Source organism: Neophocaena asiaeorientalis, unplaced genomic scaffold (genome assembly GCF_003031525.2).
Source record: "Neophocaena asiaeorientalis asiaeorientalis breed wild unplaced genomic scaffold, Neophocaena_asiaeorientalis_V1.1 scaffold173, whole genome shotgun sequence".
Taxonomy (NCBI): Eukaryota; Metazoa; Chordata; class Mammalia; order Artiodactyla; family Phocoenidae; genus Neophocaena; species Neophocaena asiaeorientalis.
The window spans coordinates 341,606-358,118 of NW_020174289.1; the positions used below are offsets into that span (position 1 = coordinate 341,606).

Below are 16,513 nucleotides of genomic sequence, written 5' to 3' on the forward strand. Positions count from 1 at the left end.
CTGTTAAAAAATTTAAGAGTAACCATTGAAATAAGAGAAATAGGATACATAACTTCGTTTTTTATTTCAACAATTGTCTGAAAAAACAGAAAACTTAACCAGTGACAGAGTTTGAAAATAAAAGAATAGAAAAAATTATACTTGGCAAAAAATGTAGTCCCAGTATTCAAAATAAAATCACTAAATGAGGAAAACAAGGATGTATTCTATTCATAAAAGGTATAATTCAGCAATAAGATATTTGCAGTAAACCTTTATATACCTAGTTTTGAAATACAAAGCAAGAACTTTTATAAATGTAAAAAGGAGAAGTTGACAACTCCATAATTACAGTGGGAGACTCTGAAACTGACAAATCAAAGAATCACAAAGAAAAAGGAGGAGCTGATGACTAATAACTGTTATACATTGAGCTATATGAAACTACATACTCAACAGAAAATACCTATTTTTTTAAATCTCATGGATGATTTATAAAAACTGACCATTTATTTGAAAAAATGTCACAAATGACAAAGAGTAGAAATCAATTATACTGGTAATAACCAAAAAGATAATCAAGGATCTACTCTTTTAAAAAAGATACTAGACTCAAAAGTCTTTATGGATGAGTTCTCTAAAGTTTCAAGGAAATCTGTTAAATAAACTCTTTCAGATCATAAAACATGGTCAAAAGCTTGCCAACTGTTTCTACACAACCAGGATAATAAACCATAACATCAAAACCAGATAGGGAGAGTAACAAAGAAAGAAGGAATTCTAACAGCAAGAAATCTACTAGTGTTATTTTTCATTAAAATATTAAAGTAAATAAACCAAACAATCAACTAAGCAAATGCTGAAAAAAACATTTGATAAATTCTCACCCACTACTGAGAAAGAATAAAACAACAAAAAAAACTGTTGGCAAGCTACGAACTGGAAAGTTTTGAGACCGGCCAACAATGACTTATATCTTACCTTCGAGCTGGTAGGTTAACACCTGCTGCTAGGGTGGATGTGCAGGTAAAAAGGCAGAGAACTCCTGCGGAGTAGGCCTCCTCCAAGAGCTTCCTTTCATCACTCGTTAAACCACCATGGTGATAAGCAACTCCAAATGGGATGGTGTGCTTTAAAACAGGACACAGGTTGCCATTGCTGATATTCTTCAAGTTCTTAATCACCTCATGCTTTTCTTTCTCTTTGTGTTTCAGATATTCCCTGGGAAAGAGATGTTAGACGTGAACCCTTGATCTTACAGTGACAAAGTACCTAAAATTTTAATTTCAGTAGGTGCATGTAAACATTCTTTTTTTAAAAGAACTTATTACTTTTATTGATATAAATACATAGAATGTTCTTAGAATTTTGATTTGACTTCATTAGCTATTAGGCAGTTTCTCTGAACCTTTTTATGGATCACAGAGCCCTGTGAAAATGTGCTTAAAACTAAGGAAAAAAATATTCACATAAACACAACACTTTGCATATAATTTCAAGGATTCATGGACTTCCTGAAGTTCAATCCTGTACCTCCTATGAATACATGAACTCCAGGTGTAGACCCCTGCTCTAGATGTTACAATTATTTTTTCACAAGAACATATATCTTTAGTGAAGATGATTTGTTTTAAGTCATAAATTTTCTTCTCTGAAGATGAAAACATATATTATTAAATCATATGAATTATATGTAAAACTGTCTAAACTCTAGCATTTTAGAAGCCTCAGTAATATCCTACAATGTCTTCTTACCTAGAAGCACCTGCTATTTTAAATTCCCTTCTAGAAAAGAAAAAAAGGAAAGAAAGACTAAGTACAACTAACTACTAACTGACTACAAAGCAACAACTTCTGAATACCAGTAGCAAACAAATATAGTCCAAGATATAAATATAATACACACAGCCCTATGTTGTTTTAGCATGCTTCATGGAAAGCATAGAGAGCTCTGGCTGGTGCTAACTGCACAAGGACAGTCATTTCACACGAAGTTGAGAAATGGGAGGCCAGGAGACAGTGAAGAATTGGGAAGAAAGTGGTCAAGATTCATCAGTGCAAGAACTAGAAGTGGCCGCTGAGTAGGGAGCAGCAGACTTTATGTTACTACTTTCCGGCCAGTGTTTGAGGTCCTGAAAGGGACAAATCCTTCTCAAGGAATTAAGACTTATGGATAATCACCTTATAATTTTAGAGAAGGGAGACATTATTTGTAACTGACCAGATAAGACATAATTATATGGAGAAGGGTTTTGTGGGAGAAGTTGAGATGTGAGCTGGGCCTTGAAGAACAGGTGTTAGAGAGGCAGCAATGAGGGGGCAGGAAAGTGCAGTGTTGGCAGAGGGTAAAGCAGGATTGTAGGCATGGAAATGGGAAGTTCAAGAATAAACAAAGAAGACAAGTAGTTCAGTCTGGATGAAGTGCAGGGTGGATAAAGAAAGGAAGAAATAAGGATGGAAAAGTAAGTTGAGTCATTATCTTAGCATGAATTCTAGGCTAAGAAGCACTGTGGTATCATTTTCAGGGACATTTTTAGGGAAAGTGATATGACCAGAGCTCTGGCAGTTGTCAGCAAATAGTGTTTAAAAGACATCCTTAACTTAGAAGTCAAAGGTGGTAATAGCTATAAAAAAGATAATTTTCCTTGAGATTGAGACAATCACTTGGGAAAAAATCTGCTTCAGTCTTTGCACTTAGACATACAAGCATATTCTAGGTGATTTTACTATACCTGCTTCACATGAAATGTCTGATTAGGAGGCAAATCATTAAGACATAGACTGATATTCCAGGACTCTCATGAAATTACGTTTTAAGGACAATACTGAGATCAGAAACCATTTAGCCCCAGATTTTACTTCATCTACATGTAAACTATAGAATAATATAAAAAAGTATGCTAAACATGACATTTTAGCCAACAGCCACCAAAAAAGGGGGCTAAGCTATACTCAGAACATTCACCTTATGAAAGCAGCAAGTAATATGGAAAATGTATTTTAGAGGAAGTTTTCCTTCAGAAAGAGTTTAAGAAAGTATCAAGTGTCCATAATAATTCATTAACTAAGGGTTCTGGAGAACCAAATTTTTAAGTAATTCAATATTAAACATCAACATTTATGACCCAAATAAACTGTTATCACCAAAAAGCAAAATAAGTAAAGGATATAACTTGACTAATAATAAACCTCACATCTCCTAGTCAAAAGTTTGTCTCTAAATTTCCCCATTACTTAGTGCTACACTACCTTATTCTAAGAAAACAACTGATTTACTGAGAATATCTCAATGATAATTTAATTTCCTTAGGTTTTTATAGTCTACATCACCACTGTAAAGGCAGACTCTGTTACTGAAATGGGAAACTCCTGAGCTTTATCCCGAACATCTGCATCTCTGTACTAGTCAATGAATTTAACTCTACATTAGATCAATCCATGATGACAGCAGGATTGGGAGGGGAGGCGGAGGATGGCTAGATTAGAATCCATAGTACTGGTCTGTGAACAGTGAGATAGCACTGGCTCAGGGGCCAAAAAGAAGTCTGAAAAATATGATAAAAGTACACATGGGACAAAAAGGTACAGAAAAAACTAAACTGTTCATACTTAAGTTCATTTTATACTTATCTCTATGACATAACAGAACCAACATTAAAATTTTATAGTATAAAATTACAAACTAATACATTTCTTAATTATTTAGGAAATTCAATTCAAATGTCCACACAACCTAAGTGTGAAGTTTACTAAGAAAACAAAGGCAACAGGACTTAATTAAAAAGAAAGTTAAGCTGAAGATATGATTCATCCACACAGTGATTAGTGATCAGTCCTCTGATCATGTAGGCCAGCAGCTGACCTTGGCTGCATGTTGGACTCTGCCTAGGAGCTTTACAAAATAATGGTGCCTGGGTCCCACTGCCATATATTCTGATTTGTCTTGGATGTAGCTTGGGCACTGAAATTTTAAAAAGGCTCCAAGACGATTCACTGTGCAGCCAAGCCATTATATTAGTCAGCGTTCTCTTACAGGTAGAATTTTTCTCTGGCCATTTCACATATGTGAATTTCACAGTCCAACTTTCTTCAAGGTCAGGGCCTTTAGAATCTATTATAACAACTTAGTATAATGTTCTGCAAGAAGTAATTAGTGCTTGCGGAATAAACAGAACATACAGCATGTAAATCATAATAAAAATGAAACAATATTTTTAAAAGAGTAACATACTTGCTTAAAATTTTGCATATCATTTCTGCAACATTTTCACAGTTCTTCTTAGTGGGACAAAAAACTAAGCAGGAATAATTGGGAATAACTTCTGTCACCAATGCTATCAAGTGATCAGGATCCATCTTTTTCAGAGTATCAGAATACTGCACAACAAGATTTAGGAACAAAGTAGTTAGCAACCATGAAAGCCTTTCATTTTACCAGTGTAAAAGGTAAGTGAAAAGGTAAGCTTTGAAAGGTAAGTAAACCAACCATAATTTTGAACTTCTCATTTAAAATATGATCATTTAAAAGAAAAGATACAACCTATATTAAACAGCAAAATGTTAAGTCCCACTTTTCTCTTGGGTTATTAGGGTTTCGTTAGGTGTATTTAGTTTTAAATAAAGGAAGTGAAAATAGTTAATGTTATTAATAGCCCCACTGCACACCCATCTTCACTGAAGCAGAAAAAGTCCACAGAGAGAAACACAGATTGATCCTAATAATAGTCAAAGAACTGCATAAATAAGCTAAACCTCCTGCTTTACTAACAGTTTTCAAAAACATAGATTCAATCATACTACAGGACATATTTTCAGAAATAAAAAATATATTTATCAAGCAGATGCAAAGAACTCAAAGAACATGAAGAAAAATGTAAAGTTATTTAAAATCTCCTCACTTCCTTCGACTTTACTGAAAACTAATTAAGATACGAATTTAGAATAATATACCTTTATAGAATTCTAAAACTGTTGTAAAATCTCTTTCTTCCTCTTTTAATGTCCTTCACATAAATCACAGAACATTAACATAGTATACATTAACATTTTCATACACCAGTATCTGAGCTATATAGCCCACAAATATTTCTTCTTGTTTTGCTGTTGTTGCTGAATGAATAAACATTTATGGGAGAGGTCTCCAAACGTTCTTGGTTCCTGGAGCCCCAAGGTCAAAAGAAATAACTAACAGTTCTGATTCTTAGGTAGTTAGGTCCAAACAACTTAATAAGTATGTATTTCCTCACAAATTAGTAGCCATCTAAATAAATAATACACATCAACTGAATAAAATTTTTTTTTATTTCATTCTTCAATAACCATCAGAGCCCACTAACAGGATGTGCACACAACTGGGCCCTGCAGTCTTTCAAATCTTAGAAATCCTCATTTCCTGTCCCACATTGATTTTCACATGGTATTTGCTTACAGTAAGTGCAAAAACAACCCCCAACTTCACAAAGATACAATATCGTAGAAAGTAATGTAGTGTGATCTAATGTTGACATAGGAAACTGCCTATCTTGAACCAGTAGTTTGTGTGGTGTCCAAGAGTTGTCAACCATCAGCTGTTTCTCTGAAACAACTAAACTACCCCATGGTACCCATGCAACTCTTTTGTGGTGCCCCAGGGAAGCTGGGCACAAAGTCTGGGAACCTCACCTTTAGGGATTATCAAGGTTACCTTATAGTTAAGGAGACGTGAAAAAGTCATGCCATTCTCAGCTTTGCTGTCAACCTCATATATTGTGTCCTTTATTTTCAGATATTCTTTTAATTCAACCTCGAATTAAAAGGACATTTGCAATTAATATCACATGTAAATTCCTTTTTCCAGAGTATCAAATTTTGTAAAATATGCTGTAAAAAGGAAAGATATACAAAAATTTTAGCTTTTCTAAGGTATGTAGAATGCTTCAACTTAAAAGTTACTTCTTTCCCATCTAAGTTTATTTTTCCCTTTAAATCAAAACAGGGATTAATATCCTTGAAGAAATACTTATGAATTGAATAGCCACATACCTAAAAGAAAATCAGATACTTGTATGTGTCACAAGAGGAAGTATAAATGAGTCAAGTGTTCACACTCTATCTTTTATTAAGGAGTTATTTATGGTATTCCTCAAGATTTAAAGGTTCATTAGTCATCAGTTTTAATCTAAAAATGACCAAATTATTAATTTAACTATTTGTAGACAAAAAAACCTTGTAAATACAGCTCATTGAATTTTTAAAAGAACAGCATCTAATTTGACAATTAAGGTCAGAAAATGTCTCTTGAAAATTCTCATATTTGGTGCAAATGTAAAAACACTAAATTTCAAATTAAAATTTGGTGATTCTAAAAAAATTATTTTCTGAAAACCTATTTAGACACAGAAACTTCAAACAGAGTATATGTACATTATAAGTTACTTTCGAATAACTATGAACTACATTTATTTACTTTCTTTCTTTTAGGAATACTATTATTGGGGAGTTTAAATTTAAATCCATGTGAAGTCTTACCTTATTTTAAAAAAGCATTAAAACTACCAAAGCATAAATATTTGAAAATATTTTAACTTTTAAGATAAATTTTTTTATGTGCCAATAACTTGAAACATGAGTCACTAAATTCTCACTGAATGAAAAAATTTACCTTACTGAATATAAAGTAGAAAAGCAGAATGGGTCTGAAAAACTCCACTCAATAAATATTCATTGCAGGCCCATGGGTCACGCACTGTTCCAGGTGTTCCCCATACAGTACTGACCCAAGCCAAGATCCCTGACCTCTACACACAAACTTGCTACCATTTAGCCATGGTGAGTGGCATTATGTTCCTTCACTACTCTTAGAATTTTTATACAGTACATTTGCTACTTTTCTTTCTAAATAGAAGATGATACATAACAAACCAAACCTTAGGTACATACTGGTCTAAACTGACTCGTGTAATATTCTGCTTGCAGGAACTCTTGTAGGTCTTCAACATTGTTTAATGTTGCACTCATACCGATAATTTGAGTTGTTTCTAAAAAAAAAAACCCAAAGTATTGAGGAAAATGTGTTACTTAGTATATCATAAAAATAATTTTAGCAACCTTTTAGTGTTCTTATTCTTCCTGAGTGATTTGAGAAAGAGGAGGCAGGTAAGAAAAATACCAACACAGTTGACCCTTGAACAACATGAGGGTTAGGGGTACCAACCTGCTTCGCAGTCGAAAATCCGTGTAAAACTTATAGTCGGTCCTCCATATCCTCAGTTCTGCATCCCTGGATTCAACCAACCACAGATCATGTGGTACTGTAGTACTTACTATTGAAAAAAACCCACATATAAGTGGACCCATGCAGTTCAAACCTGTGTTGTTCAATGGTCAACTGTATAATACCAGAGTATTAATCTGGCAGATGATATTACTCAGAAGAGAGGTATAAGCTGGTAACACAGATTGGGAGCCATCAAACACAAGGAGCCCTTGAAGTAATGAGTATGGATGAGAATTAGCAGAAATTGTATGAAGTAAGAAACAAGAGAAGAGTCTAAGATGAATCTATGGTAACACCAATGTACATGATGAATACGCTTAAAAAGCAGTGTCACAAAGGTGAACAAAAGGAGAAACTAAAGAGATTCCTTTCATTCAAATATCTATTAAGTGTAAGGCACTGGTGACAGAAGGACAAATAAGTATACAGCAGTAGCAAACACATGTCCATTATGTGCAGGTACTATGCTAGATGCTGTACAAAGACTGACTCGTGCTATCTTCACAGCAATTCAGTGAGGAAGGTTCTATTACTATCATCCATTTTTGATGCATAAGGAAAAAGAGGCACAGTTACTATAACTTGCCCAAGGTCACAGACAAAGTTAAAAGTGAGCCAGGATTTGAATCCAGCTCGAGTCTGCCCTTAGCCATTATGCTATGCTATCTCTCAATGCTAACACATGATCAGTCTTACAGACAGATAGTAGGGAAACCAAGACAGAATGATGTTTCAGCATCCAAAGGAAAAATGAATGATAAATAATCAAATGCTGAAGAGAAATTAAGACAAGGACAGTCAGTGTACACTGGATTTGACAAGTAGATGATCATTTTCCCCTCTTCCTCTGCTTTATATTTTTCCATAGAATTTGTCACCATCTGACACACCGTATGTTTTCTTGTTTATCTGCTTATTATTTGTTCACTTTCACTAAAATATAGGTTTGACAAAGGCAGGGCCTGATGCACAGGGGGTACTAAATAAATATTTTTTTAATAAATAATTATAAAGTGCTACAACCTGCCTAAATACCACTGTTATCAAAATTTTAAAAATAATTCTTAAGATCTGACCTTTATGATTAATAATTTTCCATATATAAACTATTAACAATATACAACAACTAATAAGCTATTGCAATAGTATATCAAAAAATAATAGAGAAGATATTTAGAATATTTCATATATATTTAAAGACTATCTGATGTTGTAAAATAGCTCCTTAGAGTGACTATTTATATACAATGTTTTCTTGGTATGATGATCATACTGATGGTGGCAACAACAGCAAACCCTTATTGTGCTACGTGCTAGGCATGGCTGAATGCGTCCGTTACATGTGTTAACTCATATAATCCTCACAATAATCCCATCTGGTTGGTACCATTATTATCCCCATTTTACAGATGAAGAAAGAGAGATTGAGTCACATGCCTAAGCACACATAGCTAGTAAGTGGAGGATACTGATAGGGGACATCCTCAAATGTTAACTTCATTTATCTTCACAATTCTACTCACTCATCCATTCTTCAAACAAAAATTTATAAGCTTACTTTAGACATAAAAAACTAAGGCAGAAAACTTAAGTACCTTACTCTAGGTTACATAATCTAGCTAGTGACAGAATTAAGTCTTTTATAGGTCTCTTGATTATAAATCAATTAGTGACCACATTTGAAAGAATACTTACTGCTAGTGTAGAGGATTTTTGCTAGAGTCATTTCCAGTATAGCCCCACGGCTTCCTTCACCAATCATGTGCACCTTCGAGATTTAAAAAAAAAAGGGAGAAAAGTAAATCTGCATAAAATACCTAAATAAAACAAGCATACATTGGATGAAATGAAGAAGCAATCTTTGCTTTATAACTCAAGCATTTTCATTATGGCAACTAGAGTACATATATATTATTTCACTGGTATTTTAAGTTAATGAGGTTGTCCCGAGTACAACATTCTGGCATCTGGAATTCATAAATACTATTATAAAACTGAACATATATACATATATTCACTCTTCAAGAAACACTTGACACAAAACTGAATTTAAGACCACCATGCATGGCGGCTTCCCCGGTGGTGCAGTGGTTAAGAATCCACCTGCCAATGCAGGGGACACAGGTTCGAGCCCTGGTCCAGGAAGATCCCACATGCCGCGGAGCAACTATGCCTGTGCACCACAACTACTGAGCCTGCGCTCTAGAGCCCACGAGCCACAACTACTGAGCCCACGAGCCACAACTACTGAGCCCACATGCCACAACTACTGAAACCCGCGCACCTAGAGCCCGTGCTCCACAACAAGCGAAACCACAGCAATGAGAAGCCCGTGCACCACAATGAAGAGTAGCCCCTACTTGCCGCAAATAGAGAAAGCCCACACGCAGCAACGAAGACCCAAGGCAGCCAAAAATAAATAAAACAGATACAACATTAAAGAAATAAAAAATGTTTTAAAAAAGATTACCATGCATGAAATGTCTTTATCTGTGTTATCTATATATTAAAATAAATTACTTATTTTCATAAAGGTATTAAGCAGATCCACATAATAATAAATGTTAGTATAATAAAAATGTTGATAAATTAATAAATGGAGTAACCAACCTCATCTACAACAACCAGACCCAGACTGTTAATCCTTTCGGTTTCAATCAAGGAGTTCACCAGACTATGTCCTTTTTCAATAGTGGCAATATATAGTGATTTCTTTTCCCTTCTTTTAATTGGAGGAAATTTTCCTTTGCTTCCAGCATATTCTTCAACAAAGAAACCCAGTTCTACACCAAAACTTGACAAACCTGAAATCTAGAATATTAGTTAAAATAAACAAAAAAAATCAGATAAGAACCCTAATGGTTAAGTGTTCACAGGGATTTAAAAAATCTAAAATAGTGTTTAATACTGACAATGGGAACAAGGTCACAGATAATACATACCTACATATATATAAGAAATGTCATAATTAATGTATTAATCTTTGCAAATAAATGCCACTTTTAAACTAGATAATATAAATTTTAAGTGTCTCTTCTGATGTTAAAAAAATCAAAATAACTCATTCATTTTGATAAAATAATTGGTTAGTTTCTGCTTGAAAAAGCAGGCTAAATATCAATACAACATGTAAAATGGAGTTTAATCCACAGGTTTAGAAAAAAATAAAACCCCTTCTGAAACAGGTAATTAGAAGAGATTTTCGATTAAGTACTCCACACTGTATGTGCACATCCTAAAAATAATAATTCTCCATCATTAATAGAGATACCTTTTCTCAGTCAATAAAAAGTTGTTACATTTATGCTAGTTTTTATATCTGAATGTCGAAATTACATTAGCAAATACCACTTGTTAAAAAAAAAAATCACACCTTTTCTTGAACAATTGCCACATATGGTAGGATCATTAAAACATCTTTTCGCCGGCAAAGCAGTTCTTGCAGCATTAAAATCTCAGCCACGAGGGTTTTTCCACCACTTGTTGGCAAGGAATATATTAAATTTTTTCTTTCTTGCACAGAATTCAATGTTAAGCAAGCATGTTGCCATTCTGTGGAATTGAAAAAAAAAAAGCCTTGTTTTCCCCTTCTACAATCTCAAAAGTTTTCTAAGAAGATAGAATCAAATCTTACCCTGTGTAGCATCTTCTCATAGTGATAAATGTAACTATGTATCAATGTTAATTGTCAAAATCCCCAATGCATGGTGTGCATTCTAGTTCAGGCCTGGTCAGTGAGGTAGGCAACTAGCCCACCTATTTGCCAGCTGCAGGCTGAGGTCTAAGATTCCACAGGGCAGACAGCACCTGCTGGACAAGAGATGTCACCTGGGACATGGAGGGGCTAACGGGCACTTCAAGGATCTGTGTGAATTCTAAGGACTTCCTCTTATGTTCTGCAAGGATACTGTGTGAGCTTCCCTTCCTCATTCACCCAAATACCATCTTAGAGAGAAACAGGGCGAGGAGGAATAAAATTTATAAGGTTTTACACAAAATAAGAAAGACTATTCAACCAGCTCTCACAGGGAGCTGAAGTTTGAATGGCCTGAATACCACCTTAAACTGATTGATGAGACTGTTTAAACCATAAAAAGACTAGGATTATTAACTAGGACATCCAGGATTTCTACAACTTAGCAAGGTGGAATGTATGAAAAGGATCACATCAGATCCGAAACAATGTGAAAACTAGTATAACTACTCTGTAGAAAAATTTGACAATGTAGATCATCAAAAGTCTTCAAACTATGCATCACTTTTATCCCTAGAAAAATGGGCAAAAGATATGACAAGACATTCACACCAGGTAGAAATGCAAATGGCTAATAAATACACGAAAAGATGCTCTATTGTTACCTATTAGGTTGGCAAAATAAAAAATGTTAAACAGCTACCAAAAAAAAAAGCCCCCACACATAAAATCCAGAGTTTACTAGACTGGACATGAACAGGCATTTCTGTGTGTGGTTGACGAAAGCATAAACTGCTACAATCTTTTTGGAAAGCAATCTAGCAGGATCAAAAATAAAACTGCACACTGCCTTTGACCTAGCAGTACTGCTTGTAGAACTCTACACCTACAGAAATAAAAGCAAGGGTATATGTGCAAGATGTTCACCGTAGCATTGTTTATATATAACAAAGAGCCATCAAGGGGTAAAGACTGAATTATTGCACAATCATATGATGTAATTCTTTGCGGCTTGAAATATTTGCAAATGACTATGTATTTTTACTTTAAAAGTATCTCAATATTTTACAGCACAAGAAAATACAGCCATTATATTGTAATAACTTTATTTACTTATTTTTTTATCTTTTGGTTGTGCTGTGCTGCATGTGGGATCTTAGTTCCCTGACCAGGGATCGAACCTGTGCCCCCTACAGTGGAAGCATGGAGTCTTAACTACTGGACTGCCAGGGAAGTCCCCTGTAATAACTTTAAATGGAGTATAATCTATAAAAATACTGAATCACTATGTTGTACACCTGAAACTAATATTGTAAATCAACTATGCTTAAATAAAAATTTTTCAAAAATATTTAAATAAATTGAATGTTTAATACTTAAGTATTAAAAAATACTTCAGACTAGTATCACCCACTAGTTATCAAACTGCAGATGTTTATGTGAAAATACAACTTGACCATATCCACATTTTATCCAACTCAGACTTTTAAAGTATAAAACGACCAAAATAATGAATATTTAGGAATAACATCTATCTTCACACACTAAAAAAAAAAAATTACATTAACTTAGTTCCCAACATTTCTATAAAACAAATTAAGCATAATTCTACACTTAAGAGGCAAAAATAACAGTTTAAGGTTGAAGTTCTCTAGCTCAGTAGCTCTCAAACGTTCCACACATCAGAATAACCTGGAGGACTTACTAAAGCAGATTGCTAGGTCCCACCTCAAGGTTCTGATTCAGGAGGGCTAGGGTGGAGCCTGGGAATGTGCATTTCAACAAATTTCCAGGTGATGCTGCAGTAGGAACTGCACTTTGAGAAGCATTGTTTTAGCTCAATGAAAAGTAGCACACATATTTATGCTTTAACTTGGTCATCCTTAAGCCAGATTTACAAATAAAAAGAGATTTTAAAAAGTTATTTACTGGGACTTCCCTGGTGGTCCAGTGGTTAAGAATCCGCCTTCCAATGCAGGGGACGCGGGTTCGATCCCTGGTCCGGAACTAAGATTCCACATGCCACAGGGCAAACTAGGCCCGCGTGCTGCAACTAGAGAGAAGCCCACATGCCACAACGAAAGATCCCACATGCTGCAACGAAGATCCTGAGTGCCACAGATTAAGACCCAACACAGCCAAAAAAAAAAATAGTTATTTACTGAAGTTCTTACTTAGAAGCAATCAATATAACTACTGACAGTCATTACCAACGTCTAATTTGGCATGTCCTTGACACAGAACTGGAAAAACAACTATTATTATTATCCCTTTATAACAGAGCAGGAACTAAGGCTCAGAGTGCAAAACCTGTGTTTAAGTGACATGGCCAGAATTCATAACTAGGCTGACAAACCCCAGCAGTTGAGAATCTACCAGAGTGTACCAGGCACAGTGCTAGTCACATAAGAAATAGATGAGTTAGATAGAGCCCTGTCCTCAGGGTACTCATTCTGGCAGGAGATGCAGATTAGACAAAAAACAAGGTGCTAGGAGAAAAGCAGAGGGAAAAAAGTTAACATCTACTTCAAGGGCAATATACACCTGTAGCTCTTAAACTGCAAACCTTGCAATTTAGAATTTGTTAGACTCTTGTAGAGCCTTATATTAGACTTTGTTTCCTGTAGTCCTACTTCTTCAAGCTGATTGTCTTCTCCCGAGATGCGAGCTCATGTTTTCATGTGGTTCATAAGATACTAACTTAGGAGTTTCAGAAATAATTTTGAAGTAATTGGATGATAGGCTGCTCTTCAGGGATGGAAGCAAGTGTCCCTTCTGTCTAAAATGACACATATTTGAAATATATGCAAGGACCCAGGATTTTTGAAAAACGTTACAAGACAAATGAATTATTATTAATACTATTTCTTTGCACTTAAATCCTAATGTTAGCTGTCCTTAAAAATGTTTAGTTTTAATCAAACTAAACAGTTCAGTCAGTTTTACAAATACTGACTTCTTTCACTCAAGACATATTAGTAGTCAATGGAATTTCAGCAACTAAGTTTTGGTAGTAAAGTAAGAGCCAGCTAAGGAAGCATTAGCTAAGAAAACTGAGCAGCAGCTAGACAACCAGAGGAAAAAAACCAAGAGTGGAATGTCAAGAAGTCAAGAAATGGGTGTTTCAAGAAGAGTTTGGTCAATTTTGTCAGGTAAGCAACTGTCAAAGAAGGTAAGAACTAAAAGTATCACTGAGTTGTGACACCCTAGTCATTATATCTTAAGTGACAGCACAGAACCCAGAGTTGGAGTGGACTGGGAATTATCTGAAGTGAGGAAAGGGAGGCAGCAAGGATAACACGTTGGAGAAGTGTGACCACGAAGGGAAGGAAAGAAGTTCAATCGTAGCAGGATAGGAATGGAAGACTCAGAGAGGACTGATGTTTTGATTTGTTTTAAGGGGAGAAATATGACGATGGAAGCATCGGTTTTCTTTTGATTTGCATCAATATTACAGTGATGATGGTAAATTTTTTTCATTCCAGCAAAAAACATTACCATATAATTTTTCAATTCCCTTGAACTGAACATAAAGGTCTCTCACTTTGCTGGGTAATGAATAAAAAGGACCAAGGTCATCTAATGATGACTCGATTGTTTTCTTAGCAACATTAATTTCTTCAGATAGAAGAGTCTCTTTGAGCTGTTTAGTCCTAGAAAATACTGGTGTTTGAGCCTTGGCATTTCCAGTCATGGTATTTTTTAGATGATCTTTAAGACTTTTTCTCCTATTTGCATCTGAACTAGTTCTGACTTTAGAAGAGGATTCATCAGTTTGCTGTGGTTGCTCTACGTTATTAATGGGCAATTCCTCGTTCACAGTCTTGTGAGAGGATGAGTTCCAATCCCTCTCTTCAGTAGATGGATCACCCAAATCATTTGAAGAGTTATATAAATTTTCAAAGAATAAAACCTGTGAAGAAGGTATATCATACAAAACATCAGCTTCAGGATCAATAGAGACATCTTCATGCCCACTCTGGTTCTTCGTGTGCGCATCTATTTTTAATTCAGTACAGTCGCCTACAGTAGTAATGCTGAGTGTGTTGTGTTTAATGCTTTCTGAACAAAGATCTTCAGTGGCATGGTCTGTAGCATGTTTCCTATGTTCAGGAAGTTGCAAATATTTTTGTTCCAGGTCATCAACTTGAGCTAAAAAAGAGTTTTCAGCAAAGCTATCATAGTCGCCAAACATGTCCTCTTCACTGTCAATATTCTGGAAAGAAGACAAAAAGATTTATGGTCAATTCTAGCTTCATTAAGAATAAAAGTTCCAGGTGAGGGCTCTATCAAGCATATAATTATATGGTCACTTATAGATCACAGACCTAAATGTAAATCAGCCTATAAAATAGATACTATCATCCCATTTTACAGATAAAGAAATGGAGGGCCAGAGAGGTTAAGTGACTGGCATAAACTGTCCTCCTAGTGATGCTGGGATCCTAATTCTTAAGCTAGTGCTAAATCCTTTAAAATGGCAGCAAGACCGATAACCATCTACTGGAAGGGGAGAAGTTTCTGATAACCGCAGTGCCGTTTCACCTCCAATACTCCATTCTGCAGAGACTGGCCTGTAATAAAATCATGCTTGTACCACTGGACACTCCAAGGAGATTGTTCTTAGAAATCTGGAATTGAAAGGGAGTGTCTGACTTGGTATGGTCTATAAACAGAAGAGATGGAATTTGGAGGTAGCAATATAGGGGAGTGATTAAGAATCCAAGATTTGGAGTAGGAAATGTAGTTTCTTAACTTCTCAGGGCCAGATTTCTGTTGTAAAATCTAGATAACGTAAATAGTTTAACAAAGTACCCAGCACATAATAGGTCTGCAATAAATGGTAGATTTTTAGTACAAGGAGCAGCAGAAACTTGGAAGTCTAGGTTTGCGTCTGGTCATGCCACTTACTTGCTGCATGTACAACTTCTGTCTCGGGGTTTCATATCTATATAATAATGGGGCTAACAGTGCAACACCTCACAGGTGAGAATTAACAGCGATAACAAAGACGAGGTAAGCCCACGAAGGCTAGTAGATAATTGGTCAATTGTTTGCACCCGTGAAGGGAACTGCCAAACTTCTTGGCGTTCCAACCACGCCTTCTTCAGGGGGGTCTCCCGCGCCTCTTTCAGTGAGCATGCGCAGTGGGAGACCTGGATTTGTAGCATCAACCCACAGGTAGGAAATGGAACGTGGAACTCAGGGGAATTTGAGAGGTGACGGGGCTGTACCTCGACCGGCTGCACGTCCATGGTTTTTCGCCGCCGGCTCCCAGCCACCGTCTCCTCGTCCTCGTCCTCCTTCTCCTCATCGCCGGGCTTAAGCTCGGCCGCGGTGAGGGCGGCAAAAACGCTCTCCAAGCTACGACGGTTCCTTTTGCGGACCGACACCCGCCGGCGGATGCGGGAACAACCTTCATCCATGGCAGGGGCTGGGGGCCCTGCCCGGATGTCGTTCCGCGTGACCCAGCTGCCAAACCCCAGTGAAAGGGTGCGCGCAGCAACAGGGGGAGGGTAGCAACAGGCGGAAACTGCGCTCGCCTCTCCATCCACCTTTGGGAAGGATCACAAACCAATTGTCAG

General features: G+C 36.1%; 1 protein-coding gene across 5 annotated transcripts in view; it reads right to left on the reverse strand.

Moving 5' to 3' along the window:
• Positions 1 to 16,492, reverse strand: part of HELQ (helicase, POLQ like) — a 40,654-nt gene extending 24,162 nt beyond the window's left edge. For 2 of the 5 annotated variants that reach the window (XM_024755883.1, XM_024755882.1), the window contains exons 1-9: positions 16,163 to 16,492; positions 14,427 to 15,144; positions 10,608 to 10,786; positions 9,845 to 10,045; positions 8,930 to 9,002; positions 6,898 to 6,995; positions 5,663 to 5,761; positions 4,211 to 4,356; positions 961 to 1,200 (exon numbers count right to left, since the gene is read on the reverse strand). In XM_024755883.1, the coding sequence (XP_024611651.1) occupies positions 961 to 1,200; positions 4,211 to 4,356; positions 5,663 to 5,761; positions 6,898 to 6,995; positions 8,930 to 9,002; positions 9,845 to 10,045; positions 10,608 to 10,786; positions 14,427 to 15,144; positions 16,163 to 16,354 (1,946 nt within the window). In that variant the 5' untranslated portion in view covers positions 16,355 to 16,492. Of the gene's footprint in view, positions 1 to 960; positions 1,201 to 4,210; positions 4,357 to 5,662; positions 5,762 to 6,884; positions 6,996 to 7,171; positions 7,249 to 8,929; positions 9,003 to 9,844; positions 10,046 to 10,607; positions 10,787 to 14,426; positions 15,145 to 16,162 lie in introns of those variants that run through there. The other 3 variants (XM_024755886.1, XM_024755887.1, XM_024755885.1) reach the window with 3 other exon arrangements.
• Between the last annotated feature and the right edge of the window lie 21 nt (positions 16,493 to 16,513).